This window comes from Saccopteryx leptura, chromosome 2, assembly GCF_036850995.1.
Source record: "Saccopteryx leptura isolate mSacLep1 chromosome 2, mSacLep1_pri_phased_curated, whole genome shotgun sequence".
NCBI classification, from domain to species: domain Eukaryota; kingdom Metazoa; phylum Chordata; class Mammalia; order Chiroptera; family Emballonuridae; genus Saccopteryx; species Saccopteryx leptura.
In genome coordinates this window covers 145,506,290-145,533,113 of record NC_089504.1, presented here as the reverse complement: position 1 = coordinate 145,533,113, position 26,824 = coordinate 145,506,290, and the positions used below count along the sequence as shown (strand labels likewise).

At 40.4% G+C, this 26,824-nt stretch overlaps 2 protein-coding genes across 6 annotated transcripts in view; one reads left to right on the top strand and one right to left on the bottom strand.

Moving 5' to 3' along the window:
* Nucleotides 1–26,824, bottom strand: part of TMEM117 (transmembrane protein 117) — a 512,620-nt gene that overhangs the window by 283,711 nt on the left and 202,085 nt on the right. The window contains exon 2 of one of the 5 annotated variants that reach the window (XM_066369009.1): nucleotides 360–521. The exons of the other annotated variants lie outside the window; for them this stretch is intronic. The gene's annotated coding sequence lies outside the window, so the exon portion shown is untranslated. The remainder of the gene's footprint in view (nucleotides 1–359; nucleotides 522–26,824) is intronic. 5 annotated transcript variants of the gene reach the window in all.
* Nucleotides 15,084–22,561, top strand: LOC136393916 (GTP-binding nuclear protein Ran-like). The gene is made up of 4 exons (XM_066366518.1): nucleotides 15,084–15,173; nucleotides 16,607–16,654; nucleotides 17,315–17,497; nucleotides 21,584–22,561. The coding sequence occupies exons 1-4, from the start codon at nucleotides 15,084–15,086 to the stop codon at nucleotides 22,214–22,216; spliced, it is 954 nt and encodes a 317-aa protein (XP_066222615.1). The 3' UTR covers nucleotides 22,217–22,561.

Sequence of the window (26,824 nt, the reverse complement as noted above, 5' to 3'; positions counted from 1 at the left end):
AAAGTCCCCATCAAATTAATTTTCAGCAGATTATGAGAAATAAAATCAATACAAAAGGAGTCCCCCAAAAATGACTATAAAATGAGAGATGCTCTTATGTTAAAAACAAAGGATTGGTAAGGGCAGCCTTATAAATTAATAGCAAAATATGGTATATGCCAAATTTGTAAATTTATATCAATGCAGAATCAACATTTGTTTTCTTCCCTGGTAACATTTGATGAACACGTACTGTATCAATCACTGATATTTAATCCTCATAGCATTTAGCTGAATGTAATTTTCAGGAAGTCTGCCCTTATGAGATGGTACAGACTAGCAAAGATTCAGAGAAATTCTCCCAAATCTAGTTCCCTTACTCTTTAGGAATCGAGATTTAGGATCAACTTTCACTCCTGCCTCGGGAGTGCTGGTTCAAATGTCTGATGAAAGCAGCAGTATAGAGAGCGCTCTTTCGTATAGGAAACAACAGCACAAGAATATCTTCAGCACTGGACTCCACCATGTTCATCGTTATGCCCCTGTAAATACACGAAGTCAACGAGTAATCAGACTTAGCATGGGGGCCCAGGAGCCAGGGAAGAGCACTGAAAGGACAGGCCTTGGGAATTCATGCCCTGTCTCCAGGTAGGAAAGATGATGCGAATACGTAATTATCCCCGACAATAACCTTTCCTGATACAGAGGAAGGAAAGAGAGAAGAACACCTTACAGGGATACCATCTGCTTCAAAGAACACACTTCCTCTTACAGCTGAAATAGCACTTGAGGGCACAATTCGATTTTTAAACTGTATTTAAAATAATTGCAATAGTTAGCATAACAATGTAGAAGTATCTTTTAGATTGATATTGTTGCATCCACCGGTTACGAGAACAAATGTCAAATGTCGGAGACTTTCAGGAGTTTAGATGTTACTTTATTGGCCAGTTTAACCTGCGCAGGGGCGAACTCCCAAGATGTCTGAAGACACCGTGCTCACGAGGAGCTGCAAACGGAAGCCGTGCCTGGCGCTTACAGCTAGGTCCTTATATATCCTAAGTGAGCAAGCATTTTACAGAAGCAGATGTGGCAGTTTAGCTATTGGCTAGGGAGGTCGCACGCAGCATAGCAACAGGGGCCGGCATAGCAACAGGGGCCGGTTTTAGCTTAGTGGAGAATTTCAAACATAAACTTCTGATGAGGGTCTCTGACCTTCTTTGTTCTCAGCCTCACAGGGGCCCTATCAGCACTCCCTGTTCCTTCAATAGTTACACTCTTGGCAGCCCCAGCATATCAGTACTCCCTGAATCTAACAATATTATGTTACCACTGACAATGGGATGATGATATACTAGTGTAAAAGGCTTTTAAATATATATAGAGAGAGATAGTAGCAATGGTGTCATTATCATGCCGAATTTCTAAATTCTATAAATATAGAAAAACTTTGTAAAGTGCAAAGTTTAATATAAGTGATAATTAATATAAAAGGGTGAGAGCCATATTCAGTACTTAGTAATAATACATATATTAGAATTTAAGGCTTTAGGATGAAAGACCACTCTTAATTCTGGGTTTAAAACACATAAAACATATTTCTAGCTACCAAATATATCCGTCATCTGCTTTTTTTTTTCCTTTTGTATTTTTCTGAAGCTGGAAACGGGGAGAGACAGTCAGTCAGACTCCCGCATGCGCCCGACCGGGATCCACCCGGCATGCCCACCAGGGGGCAACGCTCTGCCCACCAGGGGGCGATACTCTGCCCCTCCAGGGCGTCGCTCTGTTGCGACCAGAGCCACTCCAGCGCCTGGGGCAGAGGCCAAGGAGCCATCCCCAGCGCCCAGGCCATCCTTGCTCCAATGGAGCCTCGCTGCGGGAGGGGAAGAGAGAGACAGAGAGGAAGAAGAGGGGGAGGGGTGGAGAGGCAGATGGGCGCCTCTCCTGTGTGCCCTGGCTGGGAATTGAACCCGGGACTTCTGCACGCCAGGCCGACGCTCTACCACTGAGCCAACCGGCCAGGGCTCTGTCATCTACTTTTAAATACAGTGTTTAGGCCCTGGCCGGTTGGCTCAGCGGTGGAGCATCGGCCTAGCGTGCAGAGGACCCGGGTTCGATTCCCGGCCAGGGCACACGGGAGGGGTGCCCATTTGCTTCTCCACCCCTCCGCCGCACTTTCCCTCTCTGTCTCTCTCTTCCCCTCCCGCAGCCAGGGCTCCATTGGAGCAGGGATGGCCCGGGCGCTGGGGATGGCTCTGTGGCCTCTGCCTCAGGCGCTGGAGTGGCTCTGGTCGCAACATGGCGACGCCCGGGATGGGCAGAGCATCGCCCCCTGGTGGGCAGAGCGTCGCCCCTGGTGGGCGTGCCGGGTGGATCCCGGTCAGGCGCATGCGGGAGTCTGTCTGACTGTCTCTCCCTGTTTCTAGCTTCAGAAAAATGGAAAAAAAAAAAAATTAAATACAGTGTTTAAGCAGAGATGGACATTCTGTTGTTGGAGACCATTTTAGATTTTAAAATATTAATAATGCTTTACAGAATCAACATCATGTTCTGAAACACTGTTGAGTTTCAAAACATTTTGTTTGTGTTTTTTTGTTGTACTTTAGGGTAATTTTATTTAGGACAAAGAGTTTTAATATAAAACAATAAAAAAACACTAGGGAGGAAAAAAAGCAACAAAAGACATAACAAAATAAAAGGCATTTCACAGAAGAAACATGTAATCATAATAAAAATATAAGAGATGTTCACCCTCTATTAATCAGAGAAATGAAAATTAAGACCAAAAGGAGATCATTTTACACTGAATAGACTGGTATAAATTAATGTTTGATATTACCAAATGTTAGTGAGAATGTGGATCAAATAGAATAGCACTAGTGATGGTGTAAGTTGGTACAAGTGTTTTTGAAAATAATTTGTCATTGGTAAAGTTGAACATTTAGATACTATGATCTTGCAATTCTCATCTTCATTTACATTCCTTAGAAAAACTTGCAAATGTGTATCAGAAGAGTTTACACTATTATTAATAGTAGCACAGGCCTGACCTGTGGTGGCGCAGTGGATAAAGCGTCGACCTGGAAATGCTGAGGTCACCGGTTCGAAACCCTGGGCTTGCCTGGTCAAGGCACATATGGGAGTTGATGCTTCCAGCTCCTCCCCACCTCCTCTCTCTGTCTCTTTCTCCTCTCTCCCTCTTCCTTTCTCTCTCCTCTCTAAAATGAATAAATAAAATAAAATTAAAAATTAAAAAAAAAATAGTAGCACAGTATAATAGAGGGGGACATGGGAATAGCCCCAATGCCCAGTGATAGGATCATGGTAAATAAATTCTGGTATGTTCATGCAATAGGTTATTTTACTTCAGGGAAAATGAATGAAGTACACACCCAGATGCCATATCAAAGGTGAAAATAAAAAATTACTAAAGTTCAAAGATAAGCCAAATTTTGCAATACATTTTAGTTTTATGCTATATAATAATTTAAATAATGGCAAGGAAATAATAAAAATAAAATTCAAAATAATTGCTAGCTTGGCTCAGCAGTAGAGCATGGACCTGGCATGTGGAAGTCCAGGGTTCTATTCCTGACAAGGGCACACAAGAGAAGTGCCCATCTGCTTCTCCATCCTTCCCTCTCTTCTTCCTCTCTGTCTCTCTCTTCTCCTCCAGTAGCCAAGGCTCCATTGGAGCAAAGTTGGCCCGGGCGCTGAGGACGGCTTCATGGCCTCCGCCTCAGGTGCTAGAGTGGCTCCAGTTGCAGTAGAGCAACGCCCCAGATGGGCTGAGCATCACCCCCTAGTGGGCATGCCAGATGGATCCTGGTCAAGCTCATGCGGGAGTCTGTCTCTCTGCCTCCCCTACCCCTCCACTTCTCACTTTGGAAAATTAAAATAAATAAAAAAACAAAATAATTGCTAGCTCTGAAGGGATCCTGGATGATACTATTGATAACGTTCTGATTCCTGATTTAGGGGTAGAGTTTATTATATTGTTATGCCATAGCATATTTAAAAAGTTACATGTAAAATCATGTTACATAATTATTTCTTAATTATAATTATTTCTGATTGTTCTTAACTTCCCAGAAAGTATTTTTAAATAATTTATTTTCCCAACTATATTTTATCAATCCTTCATATGTGCTTTTAAGAGCCATATAAGTAAAGATCATTTATTTATTTATTTTAACTTTTCTTAAGTGAGAAGTGGGGAAGCAGAGTGACAGACTCCTGCATGCACCCCAACTGGGATCCACCCGGCAAGCCCCCTACCGGACGATGCCCTGCCCATTTGAGGCCATTTCTCCATTGCTCAGCAACCGTGCTATTAGTAAAAGTCACTTTAAAATGGTCAGAAGTTTCAACTAAATGCCACATATACTTAGTCAAAAATACTGAACTATGACTAAAATACCCTTTAATATGTTAATTGTTTAAATCCTTACCTAATTTTAACTCAGATTTTCTATACTATCGCAGTCATCGTGCTTATAAATAATGTGGGTATAATTTTGATATTTTTTTTATTTTTATTCATTGATTTTAGAATGAGAGGAAGGGAGAAAGAGAGGGAGAAAAAGAGATGAAGAGAAATGTTGATTTATTGTTCCACTTATTTATGCACTTATTGTTTAATTCTTTTATGTGCCCTGACCTGGTGTTGAACCCACAACCTAAGTGTAGAGGACAATGCTCTAACCAACTGAGTACCTGGCCAGTCTAATTTTGATTTTATATCAAACAGTGTAAATAAAGATTAATATGGTATCAGTGTCATTCTAAGAGAATTATCCAATTTATTTTACATATAAGCAAATAGTTACCCACCTTTTTGTTCAAATGATCTTACATCTCAAATATTTTAAGCTTAAAATTTCATTAAAAGAAATTAAATAATATTTTAGTATTATTTACCTAAGAAAGTATGCCAGAAAGTTTTTCTGGCATACCTGTCTGTTCTAACAGGTTTTAACATGTTCTCACATTAAGCGTTATACAACTGACTCCCACTCACAGTAGTGCGGGCTCTGGCTCTAACACCTGAGTGTTGTAGATGCGAAGTATTAAACATGCTGATGTGACACAAGTAACGAAACTGAGACATCACATCTCTAATTCACACGGCATCCAATAAAGGATGAGCTTGATGAGATTTAGAGATTTGTTTACTAACTCAGTCAGAAGTTTTGCATTTTAGACTTATTCTAGCCTCAAAAAAGTCCCCAGAGATTAACTTTAAAAATAATTATCAGTAATCACAAAAGCCGCAGACTTAGGAACCAAAAGAAGGAGTCTACTAGAGGAAAGCCTTCTACAGCAGAAATCTCAGATTTATATTACAAGGCCATCTAATTACCGACTCTCTACAAATCAATTTCTTTATATATAAATAGATGATTACAGATCACAGAAGCTTTTGTCTTTCGCTGTGAATAATGGTGGAGATTTGCATATATTTTTTAATACTGTATGACACAGAGGAACCATAAAAAATGAATTGGGAACAGGAAGAGCTAGAACACCACGCATCTAACTAAGACTGCTTTTAGCTGAGTAAAATCAGACGCCAGTATAGCTTGTGATTCTGCAAATATATTACTTTCAAATTTATGGCAATTAATTACTTAAGACATGACTAATATTACTAAATCAAACAAGTCTCCAAAACTACAGTTTAAACTAAATCAGAAGAAAAAAATATGTGGCTAAAATGCATTATTCTGTTTTGTACTGATATTTTCCAGCTTCCTCAATCAATTTATTCTTGGATTTCTTATAAAAAAAAATAAATTTACTGAGCACCTCGTACATGTCATGCAAATGCCAATGCAAAACAATACTATGGGCCAATAAAACCTGTTTTGATTAAGAGTTTATAGTGTTATTCCACAAATAATTATATCATAAAGTCCATTTGACTCTAAAAACTACTTACTTTTCCATTAGGTAATCATAGATCAAAATTAGAAATTAAGTAATTTAGAACAGGAGTTGGCAAACATTTTCTGTGAATAGCGGCAGAGTAAATATTTTAGGTTTTGAAGGCTGGATGGTGTCCGTAGCAGCAACTCCACTCACCACGGCAGCACAGAAGCAGCCACACATGGTAGACGACAGGTAGCAGATGATACATAAGTGAAGAAGCAGGTCTGTGTTCCAGTTACACTCTGTTTATGGACACTGAAATTAAAATTTCATGCACTCTTCACATGTCATGAAATAGGATTATTTTCATTTTTTTTCAACCATTGAAAAAATGTATCATTTCATTTCTCCAAGGATTCCGTAAATGTCTTCCTTGTTTAGTCAGTAGCTGAAAGTTCCAGCATGATGAAGAACATCTTATCTACCCGTTGGTTATTACTAGGAATGACCAGCTCTTGAAGGGTAAGCAGGACTTGGAAAGGCAGAGATAGTAGGAGAGCATTCCTGTCAGAGAGACAACCCTCAGTAAAAACCCACAGCCCGCAAAGATTAGGTGACACACTGGGAATTGAAAAGGGTTTCATCTGTCTGGAGCCAGAGATATCTGCAGAGAGCTGTTGGAGAATAAGAGATGAAGCAAGAGGTAGAGCATGTCTGGCATGTGAGTGAGTTTAGGTTTTCAGAGATAGTGCAGTATGCTGATTAAAATCCAGGGCTCTGGAGTCAAACTGTCCATATCTTGGCTCTGCCACTTACTGACTGGGCCTCAGATTCAGTTTCCTCATTGTTAAGTGGAAATTGTGAGAGTGCCAACCTCATTAGAGTATAGTGGAGATTATTTTTTTTTATTTTTATTTTTTACAGAGTCAGAGAGAGAGAGAGAGGGATAGACAGGGACAAACAGACAGGAACAGAGAGATGAGAAGCATCAATCAATAGTTTCTCATTGCGCACTGCAACACCTTAGTTGTTCATTGATTGCTTTCTCATATGTACCTTGACAGCGGGCCTTCAGCAGACCGAGTAACCCATTGCTAGAGCCAGCGACCTTGGGTCCAAGCTGGTGAGCTTTTGCTCAAACCAGATGAGCCCACGCACAAGCTGGTGACCTCGGGGTCTCGAACCTGGGTCCTCGGCATCCCAGTCTGACACTCTATCCACTGCACCACCGCCTGGTCAGGCTATAGTGAAGATGAAATGAGTCAAGACATGTAGTGCTGGGTGTGGAATAAGCATTCAATAAATGCTAACTTTAAAAAAAAATGTAAAAATCATTCTTAGCTCATGAGCCAAAAACCAAACCAAAACAAGCAGGGTTTGGTCCACAGTTTGTAGTTTACCAACCCTGGCTTAGAACATAAAGTTGTTCTCTTTTAGAAAAGTCTTTTTCTAAGAGGGATCATTTTTATACATCACATTTAAAAAAAAGTAAACCTTTGTGTTTTTGTCTTTCTTATATAATTTTAAAGGTTCTACGCTGGTACTTTGGACAGAATTACCAAACTTCAATAAATTACTTAGAGGAAAAACTCCTTTATTGCATTTAATTTGAATTCATTTTACAAAGTACCTCCCTAAGGATAAAGAATTTTGTAGTACGTTTCCCCTCAATCTCATAAAATTTTATGTTAAGTTCAGAGGATCTGCCTTATCTAAAAGATCTTGATATATTTTTAAACACTGGATTTTAAACAAGTGCCAGCAAATATATTGTACATCGAGTCCCAAATGCCTTCCCTGTGGTTCACCCAATCATGCGTACATTCTTGAGCTACCTGCAGAATACGTCATTGGGTGCAAACAACCCACCACAGATGAGCCAGCAGTGTGTCACAAGCAGTATGGAAATGAAACATCAAGCCGAGGAAAGATGCTTCTCCTCGAATGCAGAAGAGCTGCTTCACATGCTGCATGGCTTCATTCTCAGACGGCATATCCAATTTATTTCCTATGGTTTTATTAATTGCTATGAAACAATTCAATAATTCTGTGGGATCTTAAATATTTCTGGCATAGTTAGCATATCTCTCTCCTCCAAAGGCACGATCCTGAACAACCTCGGTTGAAGCAGGGAGAAGTACCAATAATATGAAAATGTCTTTTAAACAAATGGTGTTCCATTTATTAAAATTAAACATTTTTGGCCTGACCAGGCGGTGGCGCAGTGGATAGAGCGTCGGACTGGGATGCTGAGGACCCAGGTTCAAGACCCCCAGCTTGCCAGCTTGAGCGCAGGCTCATCTGGCTTAAGCAAAAAAAAAAAAAGCTCACCAGCTTGGACCCAAGGTCGCTGGCTCAAGCAAGGGGTTACTCAGTCTGCTAAAGGCCCACGGTCAAGACACTATGAGAAAGCAATCAATGAACAACTAGGGTGTCATAACAAAAAACTGATAATTGATGCTTCTCATCTCTCTCCGTTCCTGTCTGTCCCTATCTATCCCTCTCTCTGACTCTCTCTGTCTCTGAATAAAATAAAAAATAAAAAAATTAAACATTTTTGGATAATTGCAACATTCCTTTCTCTGAGTTTTTATCATCAACACAGAAGTTATGATTATTTAATTTCTGCAATTTTCCTTTCCGAGTTCTGTCTCTTGATTTTGAATTTCTTTTGAGTTACTTGGCTTGTAGGGAATGTCAAGGAAATATGTATTAGCTTTTTTTCTTCCTCAAGTTTCTCTTTGAATTTGTATAATATAAGTACAATAATATATTTTAGTATCAGAGAATTTCTAAAGCTATATCTGAGAAGTAAAGATTTTCTATAAAGAAGAAAATATAAGATTTGTACCAGGAACCTGAAACTCTCAGCAAATTAAATAAAATCATGCTGTTGGAGTCATTTGCTTAGTTAGAAGGACTCCGCCAAAATCATGATGCAGGAACATTCTGCATCTTCCTCAAGGTCAAAACTGAACACGAAACTATCTTAATGCTTCTAAGTTGTTCTTAGAAAGTAAGCTTTCATTTAATCAAAAGTTTAGAACATAATTTAGCAATTTAGCAGATGGTATTTCAAATGAGAGCAAAATCTTCCAGGAGTAATTCCCTTCAGATCAACATAGAGGTGCAGTGAATTCACCAAGCTCAGGGCTGACGGGTGACATTGTCTCTGTTTGGTCACTCAAGGGGTAGAAAATATAAAGTATAAACCATTGTTTAGGTTTTCTACACGAAATAAATTTAGCCCAGACCATTCAACAGAAAACCAACATATAAAAGTTCTTAATGGTTCAAACATCAAATGAAAACAAAGCTCTCTATATTCTGCAGAACTTCAGAGCAGAGTTCTTGACCTGTTGGCGGCACGTTGTACCCGTGGAAGTGTTAACTTCAGGGAAGCATCCAGTAAAGAAACATAGGTTGGGAGGGCGTTATAAATGTGCCTCATTTGAGCAACTGTTCTAATGAACACTTTCCACTACCCTCAGCGGGTTAGAGTATTAAAGCTTTGTTCCTGCTGAGCGTGCCTGGATATTTTCTATTTGTTAACTCCCCAGGAACTTGTTGTAATATCTCCCGGTGAGTATAAGACAGTAGTACATTCTGTAGTTGCCAGCTGGTAGGAGCAAGAACACCTGGGCAAAGTACCTGCTTAATGGCATATTTCTTCTCCATGGCAGGCACGGCAGATTGAATAATTTGCTTCCTAGTTTAGCCTTAAAAAAAAAATACATTGCACAAAGTATGAAAGAAATGGTTTAGGTCCTGTATTTACTGCTGCTGCTCCGGATGTGTGTGGTGGATTTGGGATTTGCTGCTCTTCTCCTCCGCTGGGCTGACCACTTTACAACTTGCTACAATGAATCCACCGTCAACCCTTTATCCATTGCTGCTCTCAAAGGGCTTTACTTATAGTATCAAAGTTCAGCTACTAAGGGAACAACTACTTTTATCCATGCATAATCAGAAATTAACATATTTTTGTGGACACTGATTACTGAAATATATAACAGCATTGACTAATTGGGGATGTGGGCTGATTTGCTAACCATATTCAAATCTACAGGATAAATGTAGGATCATGAATAAAATACCTCACTTGCATACTAAATAGCTTTCAACTTCCTGAGCTGAGAGGTGCGAACAATAAATCAAAATCTTTCTGACACCCCAGCAATAATCCATTAATTTATTCAGAAGGGACAAATTAGTAATATTTTTAAGGACTGGTTTTTTTCTTGCCTTTGGTGTTCAAGTTATGATTTACTTGAATGTTATATTACCTTATATATAACTGAAACTCCACTCTTCCCATCAGTAATGAACAGAAGGAAAAGAGGCTCACATGCTAAGGTAGTTTATATGTCACGGACCACACTAACTCGAAATATTACAAAGTGATCTTAATTTTATCAACAACTCACCTCTCTCTGATGTCCCCTCACCAGTTTTAAAGTACCTCCAGCCCCTTACAAAATCCACTGAAATTATTTCTCAAAAGAGGGCAGGACATTTCTCATATCTGTTTTTAACATGGTGCCTGAGGAGCCACCTGGCATCTGCCATTGCCTCGCCTTCCTCCCAGGATGTCAGTCCCCTTCCATGGTGGTTGTGGCAGTGGGTGTATCTGCAGCCTGGTTCCCTGAGGTCCCTCAAAACCCAAAAGGGAACTTTACTACCAGGATCAGCACTGCTGATGGCACTGGGCCCATGCCAGTCCACCAAGCTTTGGCACCAATGCCGGCACCAACCCTGTGGTACCACAGGCCAGCTTTGCCAAAGTAAAGGGAAACCCTCCCCAACCTTGCCATACCATGAGACCAAGGTTCTCTAAAGGGCTACCTGTGCTTCCTAGGTCTCTTAGATAGTCTCACTTGAAAGAGCACTTTGATTTCCCCACTGCCCACTGCATGGCACACGTCCACAGCCAGCTAACCCAGCAGTATGAGAGGTCAGCACTGTGTGAGAGCCAAGTTCAACCTTCCTTTTTAATGACTTGAACAGTCTGGATTAAGCTCAAGGCATGACTGTGCCTTCCCACTTGACCATCCTTTCCCAGGTGGATCTCACATATCCCAAGAGGAAGAAAACACTACTATATTTGTTTTATAAATAAATAAACCAAGGCTTAGAAACCAAAACCACCACAAAATTCACAAGAACTAATGCAAAATGAAAATGTGGGCTCCTTGTTCAAGAACTATTACAAATTTCCAACTAGAGACAGGGGAAAATTAAACCAAGAGCAGGGTCCTTCTGAGAACCGGGCCACGGTTCACTGTACAGTCACACCACGCATCGAGAAGGCCAGCCCTGCTCAGAGAAGTGAAATCACTTGCTCACCGCCATGCAAAGGGCTGGCTCAAGCCAGCCAGCCCTAAGCTCCTACATTCAAGGCCACCAGCTCCTCTGCTCCTCATGCAACACTGCTGTCGTCCTTCAGGTGTTCCCAGGCTCAGCCAAAACCTGAGCGGAAAGCATAGCTCAGGTCCAAGATGGGAATCACAACGTAACCCTGGTCTAGTCTCTTACATATAGACAAGGTTACTACTGAACCAATTTTAAAAATCAGCGTTTGTCACCATGTAAAAAAAGCACAAGACAAGGTTAAATTCAAAACACTAAACCTCTGAGAAAATTGACTGGACCTTTGGCATGAAGAAGACACATACTAGGAAAAATAATGTACAACAATTCATAGACCTTTCCAAATTTTTTTCTAAATTACCTCTAAGTAAAAGACGTTCCCATGTTCTTAAGGGTTCCAAGAAGAGAGACTCCAACCTTCATAGAAAAACGCAACCTACCTCTTTTCTTAAATTCTCTTGCTGTTTCTGAGACACTGAATTTTTCTAAGCATCATAATTTTTACTTAAGCGCAGTTATTAAACATCTTTCTGCTTTAGACCAGAACTGTCTGTGTATATTCTGAAAATGTCCCAAGTCAGACAGATTTGAAATTAAAACCTCATGTATACCTATCACTTACTAGCAATTTAACCTTGCTTTATAAGTATGAATAAGAGGTAATGACCAGCAAATAAGCATTCAATAAATATTAACTTTAATTTCTTCCTTTTATTTTTTTTTAATTTATTTTTATTTTTATTTTTTTTTGTATTTTTGGAAACGGGGAGGCAGTCAGACAGACTCCCGCATGCGCCCGACCAGGAGCCACTCGGCATGCCCACCAGGGGGCGATGCTCTGCCCATTTGGGGGGCCGTTCTGCTGCAATCAGAGCCACTCTAGCACCTGAGGCAGAGGCCACAGAGCCATCCCCAGCGCCCAGGCAAACCTTGCTCCAGTGGAGCACTGGCTGCGGGAGGGGAAGAGAGAGACAGAGAGGAAGGAGAGGGGGAGGGGTGGAGAAGCAGATGGGCGCTTCTCCTATGTGCCCTGGCCGGGAATCGAACCTGTGACTCCTGCACGCCAGGCTGACACTCTACCACTGAGCCAACCGGCCAGGGCCTCTTCCTTTTATTTTAAACACAGCTTTTCTCACAGTGTCTGCATGAGTGAGCTTATAAATTTATTTCTGATATTAACTAATAAATGACTAAGGGTAGTTATTTAATAAATAAAAACTATAATCAGGCTGCCCATAAAAGCCCATTTATACTGTGCAACCCAGTTTGACCTGACAGTCATTGTCTCAACCTTAAGGTGTACCATTTTTAATGATAGGTTTTTTTGTGTGTGTGGTTTTTTTTGTATTTTTCTGAAGCTGGAAACGGGGAGAGACAGACAGACTCCCGCATGTGCCCGACCGGGATCCACCCGGCACGCCCACCAGGGGCGATGCTCTGCCCCTCCGGGGCGTCGCTCTGCCGCGACCAGAACCACTCTAGCGCCTGGGGCAGAGGCCAAGGAGCCATCCCCAGCGCCCGGGCCATCCTTGCTCCAATGGAGCCTTGGCTGCGGGAGGGGAAGAGAGAGACAGAGAGGAAGGCAGAGAGGAAGGGGGGGGAGGTGGAGAAGCAAATGGGTGCTTCTCCTATGTGCCCTGGCCGGGAATTGAACCTGGGTCCCCCGCACGCCAGGCCGACGCTCTACCGCTGAGCCAACCGGCCAGGGCTAATAGGTTTTGTGATTGCTCTGGATATACTGTAACTGTTATCACTTCAAAAGTTACCACCCCTCCCATACCAGATTTTTTTTTATCAAAAAAATGATTTTGTTTATAGATCTGCAAACTAAACCAGAAAACAGAAAAAACACATTCATTCATGAGCACATGTTTAATCAGCACTTACTTCCTAGAACCCCTCTGTTAGGCAGGTGAGGGCAACAGAAATTTAAAAAACCAAAATCCCTGTCACTAGTTTTGTCTTGTATCTTTTTTTTTTTTTTTTGCCTTTCCAAAATGGCTCATGGACTAGAAACATTAAGAACCATGTTCCTATGTGAAAATAATAACACATCCTTTATTTTTGCCTTATAAAGATAATATTTCTTCTGCCACTTAAGTTTTTGATATTTCTTCATTTGTGTAGCTCATACACAAGTACCACATACTGAAGCTTCATTTGCAAACGTGGTCAGCGCACGCTTTGTACCAGCTCTGGCTGTTCTCAGAGGCTCCTTCCCATGCCTCCCCCTGCTCTGACCTCCAACAGCACTTCTTGCTGCTCCAACTATCTGGTCGGTACTCATCACACTGCCTTTCATTCCATCGTTACATAGGGACAGTTCTTTGTCACCAGCTGTACTATCAGCTCCTGAAGGCAGCTGAGAAACCTTAACAAGAATACAAATTGAAAGTCATTAAACGTTAAATGCACGCCAAATGTTTTACATACTTAGTTATTTAAATTCGAAAAGTCCCTTTAAGGTATACATTATAGATTAAAAATTTTTAAAAAACGAAAAAGAAGAAGCCTAGTGGAGACAAATTATTGGCCTGAGCTCACCCTAGTGGAAAGCCCAGGCAACATGTGACCCAAGGTTGTTTTGACTCCTAAGTCTATGCTCTTAGCGTACTATTATTTACATAGCCCCCAAATCTACACAGTTATCTAGGCTCTGGAAATACAGAGCATTCTCCAAGCATTTAACTTATAAAATGTTCCAGTCAACAGGCATAATGAATGTTCAAAAGTGACGTATTCATTAATATATTTAAATAGCTTTTAATACAGAATAGGTAAACACATTTTAAAGGTTTTCAGCAGGAACCCAAAGACGATGTGGTTCTCTAAATCAGTTATTTTAATCATCAGTTATATATTGGTTTAGCACCTGGCATATATCTAACAGACAATAGACACTCAATAAACAGTTATTAAATAAAGGAACAAACTTAAATTCAGGACTAGACCTTGGATTTTTGTTTCATTTTCTTCTGTTTGTTGCCGGACTAAGCAATTTAAACAAATTAAATTTAAAGCAATCCCTAAGCCCAACGTCAGCCTGAATGGCATGCAGGAGATCTGACCGCTGGGACTCAATGTGGATATGGTGGGTGTGGCAAGAGAGGCAATCGCTCAGAACCACAAAAGACCTCAGATGAAAGACCAAAGCAGGAGGAATGATACTTCCTGACTTCAAATTATACTATAAAGCTATAATAATCAAAACAGTATATAATACTGGCGTTAAAACAGACAAATAGACCAATGGAACAGAATCGAGAGCCCAGAAATGAAACCCAAGTATATTCTGTCAACTGATACTTGACAAGGGAGCCAAGATACAACAGGGAAAGGACAGTCTCTTCAATAGCTGATGCTGGGATAACTGGATATTTACGTTTAAGAGAATAAACCTGGACCACATCTTACACCACTCACAAAAGTTCATTTGAAATAGATTAAAGACTTAAATCTAAGACTTGAACCCATAAAACTCCTAGAAGAAGACAGAAATAAAACTCCTTAACAGAGAACTTGGTAATGACTTTTTGGTATGACACCTAAAGTACAACTAACAAAATGAAAGTGGGACTATACATCAAACTATTAAGCTTCTGAACAGCAAAAGAAACTACCAACAGATTAAAAAAACAACCTATAAGTGGGAAAAATGACTTGCAAACAGTATATCTGATAAGGATTTAATACTAGTCAAAATATACAAAGAACTCATACAACTCAATAGCAGAAGAAAACAAAATAACCCAATATTTAAAAATGGCCAAAGGACCTGAATAGACAATTTCTTCAAAGAAAATATACAAAAGGCCAACAGGTATATGAGAAGATGCTCAACATCACTAGTTACTAGAGAAATGCGAACTAAAACCACAGTGGGTATCACCTTCCTCCTGCTAGAAGGGCCCTCATCAAAGGACAGTAGCAAAGACGAGTGTAGATGTGGAGTAAAGGGAATTCTTGTGCACAGCTGGTGGGATTGGATATTAGTACAGCCTCTATGAAAACAGTATGGAGGGTCCTCAAAATATTAAAAATAAAACTACCATGTGAGCCAGCCATCCCACTTCTGGGAATTTATCTAAATAAATGAAAAAACTAACTTGAAAAGATGTCTGCACCCCCACATTCAAAGGAGAATTATTTACAATAAATGAGATATGAAAACAACCTCAGTATCTATCAATGAATAAATGGATAATGAATAAATGGATATATATACACACACACCCCACAGAATCTTTTTAACCATAAAATCCTATCATTTGAAACAATTAAAATGGATCTTGAAGACATTTTGCTAAGTGAAATAAATCAGAGAAAGACAAACAATGTATGATATCTCCTACATAGGAAATCTAAAACAAAAAACCAAACTCATTAAAAAAAGTGATTAGGAGATCAGACTTGTGGTTTCTGGAGGTGAAGGGTGGAGGATGAAGTGAGGGCAAATGGGAGGAAGATGGTCAGATAACCACAAGGTACAAACTTCCAGTTATAAGATTAAAAAGTACTAGGGATGTAATGTACAACATGACTATAGCTAACACTGATGTGTCAGAGGAAAGCTGTTAAGAGAATAAATCCTAAGAGTTTTGATCAAAAAAAGTAATAACTCAGAACCCAGGACTGTAATTCTTGTTAAAAAAAGGCAAAAAACAAAAGTCACCTTTTGTACCAAAGATTTTGAAAGAAAGAAGCAGTGGGGATGGAAAGTCTGTAGTGACAGCAGCAGTATTTTTAGCATCCTCTGAGAATCTCTTCTAGCGTGCCTGGTTGTGTGAAGGAAATAAAACATTACAGAATCGAAAGGGGGGAAATAAAATAAAGCATGCTGTACATTTCCCATTTTGTGTTGTTGTTTTTTTTTCTGTATTACCTAGAAAAGAAGCTGCAGCTATATCTTCTTTAAGTTCTCAATGCCAAATTGGAACAAACGGGGGAAATCTCCACTGAAGAAAACCTGTCTGTCTTCATTCGCAAGCAGTGCATCAATCTGTTTTCTACCCACTCCTTGATGTGGAAGCCTCCTCAATGCCCGGTGCGGTTCTGACCATTGAATTTCAATGTTGAGCAATATTTCTTGTAATGTCATTTGCAGAAAACCAGCATCAAAGTTGTCTGAATACTTACTAAAATGGGATTTTCAGACTCTGCCCCACCCCTACATAACCAGAATCTCTGGGTGGGAGCCCAGGACTTCACATTTCAAAAGAGACTCCTTAAATGATTCTTAAGCATGAGAAATTTGAGAACCACTCACACTGACCTTGATCCAGGCCATAACAAACCCCATTAATAGAACACCTCTAGTATTACCTATTTCAGAATTTGGTCCCTGAGACCCTAAAACTTATCACGTTTCTTAATTTTTCCTCAGAGTTTTCTTAGATTGTCCAGGACACTCCAGAAAGATGTGCGTATCTGGGTAAGTAGAACACGCTTGGATCCAAATCCCAATTTTAGATTGCTTATTGGCTGAACTTCAGGTAATTTACCTCTAAATTTGTTTCTTTATCTATAAAACAGAAATAGTAATAAAAATAGTAACATCTCACACCCATAAATATAGTTTATGCTCCCAGTATCATAAATAGATTAAAATACCCATTCATTGTAATTTTTTACATTTTTATTCTTTATGCCTAAACTTGGGGCCTCACTGTATCTTTTCATAGCCAAGACAGAGCCTGGTCATTAATTATTTCGGCCCCCTGGTCTCTTGGCTAAAACACAATCAAGTCTTGTGAAAGGGAAGGGTGAGCGCACACCTGGCCAGAAGATGGATCTGAGCAGCCGCACGAGCCTCTTGAACCTGCATCCACTCTGAGACCAGAGAAAAAACTGCCCATCTGGTGTGAAGCTCAGCTTTTCTGCCTCTCACAACTACTAGGAAAGCCAGCTTTAAGTGAATCTTACATAGAAAACCACAAATTTAGTCAAAAGACAAAGGGCAATTGTTATCTTTTAAAATCATTATGCAATTCACAAAATTAAAAAAAAAAACATATACTTTCTTTACAGAGAGAGCTTTTCTGGTACATTTTTAATGTTTCTGCAAAAAACCATTTTGTTCATGAATTTTCAGGAACTCTTCTATTGTGTCACAGGCCAGGACACCTCTGCCTCTCGCCTCCCTAGCATAATGCTTTCCCTTACTCTTTGGCTTTCCGCACTGCCCAGAGGAGCTCGGGTCTTCGGTAACCAGAAAAACGCCGCAAGTAACCGCAGTCTCCAAGCCCTCAGAGAGAGCAGAGGCTGGCAGCAAGAGGTAAAGCATCTGCTGGGGCCAGAATCCAGACTTTTCATGATTCTAAAGTTAGGTGCCAGGAATAATGAATGAGAGTCAGTGGCATCTGTTCTGGCCTCTGTTCGGTCATTAAAATACCTGTGAGGTGTCACTTCCCCTCTGGGCCTTGTCTTTCTTATCCCTAAAATGGAGCTTACCTTCCCTTTCTCGCTTCTCCCCAAGGATCACTACAGGATGAATTGGGGGAGGGGGAGGTGTACATGAAAGAGCTTGGTTGGTAAAGTGATAACAACACAGATAGAGGAGACCATGGCTGTCAGATACTACAGGATGACTGACACAGCACCTATCCCCAACTCCTCTTCCTTCCTCTGCTGGAGAGCTAAGAAAGCAAGTAGTTTCTCTCTCATCCTTTCTTACAGATAAAAACAGCCCGTTACACAGTGGTAAAGCTTCCAAGTAGAGATGGCTAGCGTTGCCTTCCCTTCCTTCTCTCTGCCTTGAACAAAGATGTGATGTCTGAAGCTGAAGCAGCCATACTATAACCATGAATCAAAGAGCACAAAGAGGAAAGCAAGGATGTGGAGGATGGTAGAAAAGAAAGACAAAATAAAAGCCTGGGTCTATGGAGGCCTCATGGAAACATTGCACCAATTCCAAAAATCTCTTGCACCAAAAAAAAAGAAAGAAAGAAAGAAAAATAATCCCCTATTGATTTAAACCATCATTAGTCAGGTATTCTGTTACTTGTAACCAAATGTATTCTTAACTGTAACAATGAAAGAAACTAGAATGATCCTTTCTAAAACTCAAGTCAGATTACAATGCTCCTTTGCTTCAAAACACCCCAATGAGTCCCTACCTCAATCAGGATACAGGCAGTTCTCCAGAGGCCCAAAATAGCCCTCCACAGTCTGCCCCTTGTGAATTCTCTGACTTCATCTCCTGCCATTTCCCCCTGATTTGGTCCCCTCCTTAGTCTTGACAACACACCAGTCATACTCCTGCCTCAAGCCTTTTTGTTCTTTAGTTTCCTCAGCCCAGAAGACTCCTCCCCTACATCTCTGCCCCTTCTTCTGCCAGGGCTTCGCTGGCTTGCTACCCTGCAGTGAGGGCTTCCTTTCACCCGATACCAAACTGCTAACCCTGCCCAGCACTGCTTCACTTACCTGTATCTTTTAAAATTAATATAGACCCCCTCGTATTTCCCACAAAATATATTTCACTCAAAAAAACTGATACAATTCTTTTCCCAACTGTAAATATATTTTTAAATTATTTATGCTATGAAAATTCTAAAATGGATTTGAGGTACTTTATAAAACAAGCCACACGCAGAGTCAACTGTTATATAAATAAACAAAAAGTCATAAAGATTAAAGACTTTAATGATGATTCCCCTTTCTACTTATTCCAAGCCCGTAGGGTGGACTCAAACTCTTTGGTAGAAGTCAAGAAAAATAATTAGCTGTGACAACCAGCTGCCATCACTGCTCGACGCCCACACCACTCTACTAAGTACCTGCACGAAATAATGTCCACATTCTGTGAGGCCTGAGGTTGTCTTCGATTAAGCAATGGCTTCAGAATAGAACAGGTGACACAGGTAACTCAAAATTTATAGCTTATTTAGTCACTAAGTCAGCAGGAAACTCACTGGCTTGAGCATGGGCTCATCTGGTTTGAGCAAAGCTCACCAGCTTGAGCCCAAGGTCTCTGGCTTGAGCAAGGGATTACTCGCTCAGCTGGAACCCCTCGGTCAAGGCATTTATGAGAAAGCAATCAATGAACAACTAAGGTGCCGCAACAAAAAATTGTTGCTTCTCATCTCTCTCCCTTCCTGTCTCTCTGTCCCTATTTGTCCCTCTCTCTCTATCTCTGTCACACACACACACACAAAATCGTAATTTGATGGGTATTTATTTTTTCCAAATTAAAAATAATATGTAATCTTACAATCACATATATATTTATCTATAAACCACCCAATTTTTTAACAACTGTTGATAGAAATCTAATGATCCAGGAGCTGTTCTTGGCACTGAGGATAGTGCTTATTATAACCTAAACCTCTTCATGGAGTTTATAGTTTCCTATTATTCTTACATATTAACTGTATCTTTTCAGGTCATCTTATTAAAAGTAAACTGAAAGGACTAGTGTAATGAGCACTAAATTAAGCATAAGCTTCATACTACTCAAAGCCAAAGAAAGAAACAGTAGTTTTACATATCACATTGTAATCATACCCTTCAGGAGAGAAAATGCTTATAAAAAGTGCCCTGGACAAGGCACTTTATCACCAGAGTCACTGTACTGCGGAAACTGCCAAACATTTCAAAGAAGTCTTCCTCAGCACACTGACAAAACATGCACACTCCTTCTTCAAAGAGCCACTTGATAAACTACCTCTGCAATTTAAATAACTTTAGCACCTGTTGGCAGAATCATGGGTTTGTTTTTAGTCGAAATAGCAAGCCCTGAAGGTTACTGAAATAATAAATTACCATAAGTTTCCAAACTGTTTTTTAATTAAAAACATATATTATGCAAATAGCTAAAGTTTAACTAAAAATAAGCATCCATATCTAGCTGATACTCTTTCAGCTCTTTGAAAACAAAATCGAAATAACATCAACTGATTCATTGTTCTGATGGCTTAAAAGAGAAACCTTCTCCTCTGCGACCCACTTAATTTTGGCTTGACTCCAGAAGTTTGCCATCATCTCTCTTTTTAGAGGATCACCTTGCACTCTGTGGTTTTCTTTTTTGACCCAGAAAGCCATAGTTCTTTCTCCAGAATTGCTTCTCAGTAATCCCTTTGAGGAGACCTCCAAGAAACCTGCAAATTCTCCTGGGCATACAAACATGTTTATAACCTCCCTAAAACAAGAAGAGTTTTTTTCTGAGAAATCGTTTTAAATTTCCCTCCTTCCATCTGATTAATGCCATGTTTAATAGGAGCAAGCCAATAAATTTACAGCCTCTGTTGGCTGCACCTAGCAAGCCCCTTTAGCCACTCCTCTCCCTCAGAGCCAGGCATCCTTTATTACATCAGAAAACGACATAATGTTAATTGGCTTATTACATCTTCTAAGGAAGAAATGGAGTAAGGACAATGTATAGAGCAAAGAAACAAAACCAGGATTGACAAAACTGCATCCTATTAAACCACACAGAAACTTTGCCACCTGGTAAGCATACTGGAGGTTACTCTGAGCAGTAAGACTTTATTCTGAAAAGGCAACTGGCATTGCTAATAAAAGATTCAAGGTTACGCAGCGAATACCAACTGTCAATCAGGGGTTTAATAGCTCTGCAGCATTCTTTCAGAATCCTAAATACTTCTTGCTTCAAAATAGAAATAACTCTGTGTTGAAGAATGCTAATATACATTCCAAATGTTTTTTTAAAAAGATGGTAAAGGATTCGTGGCGACAGGATTTCAGTCTCAGTGTCTCTTTACGAGTGCTCTGAGCAGCCACTTTCGGCAGAAGGGGGGCTGGTGCTGTTTCCAGTCTCAGCTAAATGTTCCGACTGCTCCACTGAGAATACACCATGTGGCTCCTACAGCAGGTGCACTACATCATCTTCTCCATGAACCGAGAGTTCATGCTCTTTAAAGACAAATGGTTCAAATGATATTTTTATGATTATATCTTTAGGTCCTTTTAGAAATTGGACCTGCAACCATGACTTTTCCATCATTATGGCTACAGGTAGACTTCAGGACATCCTTTTCATTTCAGGGACCACTTTCAGTTCCTTGTCTTAGCATTTATCGAATAAAATTCCCCAGAGGGAGAATCGTATTAGTTTAGCTCATCCTTTATTGCCAGGCCATGGATTATAAGTCACTAACTATGACTTAGCTGTCCTAGGTCAGGGACTCTCACATTCCAATCGGCTGTGGTCTAGGACTGACTAGGACCACTTGGCTAAAACCCTGGCTCCCAGGTCTACACCTTCAGTGGGGACAGACTTTAAACATGGAAGTTTCTCTTCCAGGAGACAAAGGGTAGAGAAACGCTATGAAACATATCTAATACAGCCTATCATGAGCAAAACACTGAACTACTTAATGGAGGACTAACCACATTTAAATAGTTCTCCCAGGTCCAGTTCAAACTCGTTTTGGTGGGTGATGGTGGGACCGGGAAGACGACCTTCGTGAAACACCACCTGTCTGGGGAGTTCAAGAAGTATGCCGCCACTCTGGGCGTGGAGGTCCATCCCCTCGTGTTCCACACCAACAGAGGGCCCGCCAAGTTCAACGCGTGGGACACGGCAGGCCAGGAGAAGTTCGGCGGGCTGAGGGGCGGCTACTACATCCAAGCCCAGTGTGCCACTATAACGTTTGATGTAACTTCAAGAATTACTTACAAGAATGTGCCTAACTGGCATAGAGATCTGGTGCGAGTGTGTGAAAACATCCCCATCGTGTTGTGTGGCAACAAAGTGGACATTAAGGACAGGAAAGTTAAGGCCAAATCAATCATTTTCCACCGAAAGAAGAATCTTCAGTACTATGACATTTCTGCCAAAAGTAACTACAACTTTGAAAAGCCCTTCCTCTGGCTTTCTAGAAAACTAATCGGAGACCCTAACTTGGAGTTTGTCGCCATGCCTGCCCTCGCCCCCCCAGAGGTTGTCATGGACCCAGCCTCGGCAGCGCAGTACGAGCACTATCTGGAGGTTGCTCAGACCACCGCTCTCCCGGACGAGGACGACGACCTGTGAGCAGGGAAGCTGGAGCCCAGCGTCAGAAGTCTAGTTTTATAGGCAACTGTCCTGTGATGTCAGTGGTGCAGCGTGTTTGCCACTTTATTATCTAGCTAAGCAGAACCTGTGCTTGATCTTGAGATGCTGAGAGATGAGTGGGCTTCAGAGTGAATGTGGCAGTTAAAAAATACCTTCGTTTTCTGGACCTGCATATTTAGTTGTTTGGAGCACAGTTGTTTCCTTATTGAGTTTCAACCATAAGACTGCTGCAGTAGCATCACAATATTCCATGGTCAAACCTTGTTTGTTAATGTCATTCCCATTCCTTTCGTTTAGAATCAGAATAAAGTTGTATTTCAAGTATCTCAAAAATAAATAAATAAATAAATAGTTCCAACAGTACAGTCTGAATTCAAAAAATATACCGTATTTCACCATGTATAAGACGCACCTAGAGGCCCAAAATTTGAAAAACAGTGTATTACATAAAGTTATTGAACTCAAGTTTTATTCATCATAAAATTCATACAACTCCTCATCACTGTCAAAACTCCCATCCATTAGCTTGTCTTCATCTGTGTCTGATGACGAATCACTGTCTTCAACAATGAGTGCAAAAACAAGTGCAAAAAAGTGGGAAATGCAAGTAAAAAAAAATCTACAACCACTGTATAAGACCCACCCAGTTTTTAGACTCCAAATTTTTCGGAAAAGGGTGAGTCCTATACGTGGGGAAATATGGTATATATAGAGAGATGTAATAAAAATGAAGATGATATCGACACCTATACACATATTTTAATTTGATGCCCTAAGACATATAAGTTTAGTTAGACTTTTTTTTTTAAAAGAAAACTGACATATACCTAACCACCTATTTCAAAATTGGCAGCAACCTCCTGACATCATTTCAGGCATAGTATGCAGTCCTTTCTACTGAAATATATCCTTAGACTTGATTCACTTCTACTCCAAATGGCAACATCACCAGAAAAATGTCTAAACTAACATAATGACATTTAAACTACTTTTCTATGCTGCTTGAAAATCATTTTATTCATTCATTCAATCAGATGGGCCAAATTTGTCTTCCTCTGGCCCTCTGTTCAACCCTGCATCCTCATCCCAGAAAGTGACCCTGTTCCCGCTGATAAAATACGATGGTGAGCTTCCCTTGGCATAATCTGTCACCTGAGTGTCTCTCTCAAAATTCTCTCACACAATCACCACTTCACTTTAAAATATCTCTCTGTCTTTCTCAAGCTTCTCCCTTTTCTTCTGCTTCTGAGGAAAAGATGAGTAACTCTTCCTGTTCATAACATAACCTATTTTTTTGAGTCCATCAAATCTCATTTCTATACCTCCAGTCTATTGCTCTCTTCTGCTCCCCACCCCCCGTAAATGTACCAACTCAACTACTTTAAGCATAAAGCAATCTAAAACAGCTGTGAGAAATTAAACGTCCTTGAAGATGGGCCCGCTTTCTTACGAGATGACCAGTACTTTACCAACATCAATCTTGCAAGAAAAAAAAACCATACCAAGTACATCTTGGATTTTGTAAGATAACAGGGAGCGTCATGTCACAGAAAGCAGAGGTGTTTCACTCAGAAATATTTCTATTACACACATCTCCTCCTCAGTCGCTCTCCTTGAACCTCGGCCACTGTATCTTGCTGTACAATCCTCTCACTGGAAAGTGCTATGTGGGAGACTGCAAGCTGACAGGGTCCTTACAGTTTAGATTTGTGAGGGACAAAGAGGTGTGGGGGACTGGCAATAATCTGACAGGTCCTTGCTGCCTATCCCCCCACCTCACTTGCCTGACTAAATTGCTAAAGGCTAAACTCTTCCCCACAACCTCTGACTGATTGTTGAAGTTGGTACAGGCAATTTACATGCCTTTCCCCGCACCTCCAAGTTAGCTGTGATGGTTTCTACTCATCCTATCCCCCACGTCTCTTGAAGAGACTGGAGACAGTTTTCCCTTTACCCTTAGTTTTGTGAAGTTAAGATGTGATGCTTGGTGGGAGTTTTCTGCACTGGGGAGACTTCTTGGTTTGCCTCAGAAATGTGACTTTGTATCAGAAATCTCTTCGATTTGCTAATGGCTTTTCTCTCAGCCCTATAAATAAAGCATTTTGGGGGTGAAGACTCACTTATGCAAGCTATCAGCTTGGCAGTGGGTCCTCCCAATCCCATCCTTTTTCTTTTCCATGTTTACTTTCTAATCCTCAACCGTTCCCACCTGAGACCTGAAAACTTATTTGTCACGCTGGTTCACGACAGTGCTAGACCAACCCTTCCCCTTTCTCACTCTTGTGTCGTCAAGAGTTAATTTTTTTGCTTCAACATAAAACGCAGCCCAGCCAAGCTACAGAGCTTCCTCCTACACATCTTATCCTAAAAAGAGCATGTTCTTCCCATGCTGCGAAGCTACCCAAAAGACCTCCCGTGACCCCAGACACTACAGGTCTCCCCTCATATTTCTCTCTGACACTGTCCAGTTTCCCCAGAGACACATGCCTCCTGCCTCTGATTCCTAACCATGAACTCTTCCTTCATTCCCAGCAAGGAATCTTTTCAACTTTTCAATTGAAACTCCTGTCTTGAACTTCACCAAAAATCTACCGAAGTCAATGGATTTGTCTAATTTTTTTCTTTTGTGTATCTTCTCAGAACCACTTTAAACCTTCCTCTTTGAACTCTCCAGCCTTGGGGAGGTAATCACAAAAGCAGAGCTTGAAGTCAGATAATCCTTGGTTCAAATCCAACTTTGTCAATTAAAAATTACACAGCCTAATTTGATAACCAATGCCTCCTTTTCTGTTCTGGAACTTAGTGATAGTACTGTATTAGGCTGATAGAAAAATGAAGTGAATTAAAACCTGTAAAGCCACCATAGAGTAACTGAATCTAGTAGGAGATGAATAAGAGTCAATCTTCCCCCAACAAAAATGACAATCTTTTCTGCTGTTCTCTCCTATTTCTTCAGTGACCATCCTTTTACTCTGTCTTTTACCAGTTTTGCTTCCTCCAATCTGCCAAATGGGAGTATATGCCAAAGTCAGTTAAAAGCTAAGACCTTTAACTTCCTCCTTCTTCCTCCTCTTACCTCCTCCTCTGCCCCCTCCTTTCTCGGTGTGTGTGTGTGTGTGTGTGTGTGTGTGTGTGTGTGTGTGTGTGTGTGTGTGTGCCTTTCTGTCTCTCAGTCTCTATCTCTTTGCCTCTCTGTCTCACTTTGAAAACCACCAACACTGTAGCTTTGATATATACAGCCATAACCTTTCTTCTATGTTTCTGTGCCTCCCGCATCTCTTAAAATACCCAGTAGAGGAAAAAGGGGCAATGCTAAAACAAAAGGGAATTTTAAATATCTGTAAAGATTCTCACATATCCTCATCACTGGGTTAGGAGCTTTTGCTCACCCTCACAATATTCCTGAGGGGTAGATACTATCGTTGCCTGTGTAATGGTTCTAGGGCTAGGAGCTTTCATATTTGTCACATCTGGAACCCATTGGGTGATACGTTCTCATTCATCATTTCGAATTTCCAAAGTACTTGGGATAGTCTATGCGGACAATGTGTCATCACAGAATTATAGTTACATGTAAGCTATTTCACTGTGTTTTTCACCATTTAGCTAAGCAAGAGGCTGGATCTCTAACTTTAGTCCATAAAGCTGTCACTGCAATCCTCATGGACAATTTACAGTGACATGCCCATAGGCATGTCAAGAAGAAACACATATAAATGTCATAGTCAAATATTTGGTGGCAATTTATTCTGCTTTTCCTGTTGCTGTGATTTTAATGAGCACACTGCAAGTTCTTGTGTGGGACCTGCGATCCATCAAAGAATGCTGCTGTGTACTTTGGGTAGGACTTACCTGTCACAGAGTGACTTGCTGACGAAATGAAAATTATGCCTTATTTCTGCAATGTGACAAGAGGTAATGGTGCAAACTTTTGTAAATGACTCACAAAATGGGTACCATAACCCACTTATACTTTTTTAAAAATAATAAGGACCGCCTCAAAAAGAAAAAGTAAGTTTATTTTTCCACCACTGCAATACATTTCCTAGCACCAATGTTGGAATGTCTCAAAAGCTAAGCTCCTCGCCTTAAAACAATGGGACTCTGAAAGAAAAGAAATAAAAGGCTATACATTGTTCTTTTCACAGTTATTTATTTACACACTTTCTCTTTATTTTAAATTGATTTTTGATAAATTGACAAGATGGGTGCCAATAGCTATTTTCTTATAAATTTACCCAGTCTTCATATTTATTTCTAAATTGCAGATCCTTTAAATAAACTAAAATATATGCTTTCCCTCTTTGGTTCATATAGTTGATTTCTCTGGTCTGTGAAGTTTACAGGGAAGAATGTTTAAAACACTTTGGCAATACTGTGAACAAAATAAGCTGAAGGACTGTGGTGGGGAGGGGGAAGGAGAAGGAGGGAGTGGGAGGAGGGGAGGGGCACAAAGAAAACCAGATAGAAGGTGACAAAAGACAATTTGACTTTGGGTGAGGGGTATGCAACATAATCAAATGTCAAAATAATCTGGAGATGTTTTCTCTGAACATATGTACCCTGATTTATCAATGTCACCCCATT

Coding starts and splice junctions, on each gene's coding strand:
- LOC136393916 (XM_066366518.1), top strand. CDS start 15,084: ATGCGAACTAAAACCACAGTGGGTATCACCTTCCTCCTGCTAGAAGGG. Junction 15,174..16,606: donor AAGACGAGTGTAGATGTGGA/GTAAAGGGAATT, acceptor ATTTTTCCTCAG/AGTTTTCTTAGATTGTCCAG. Junction 17,498..21,583: donor GCAGAGGCTGGCAGCAAGAG/GTAAAGCATCTG, acceptor ACATTTAAATAG/TTCTCCCAGGTCCAGTTCAA.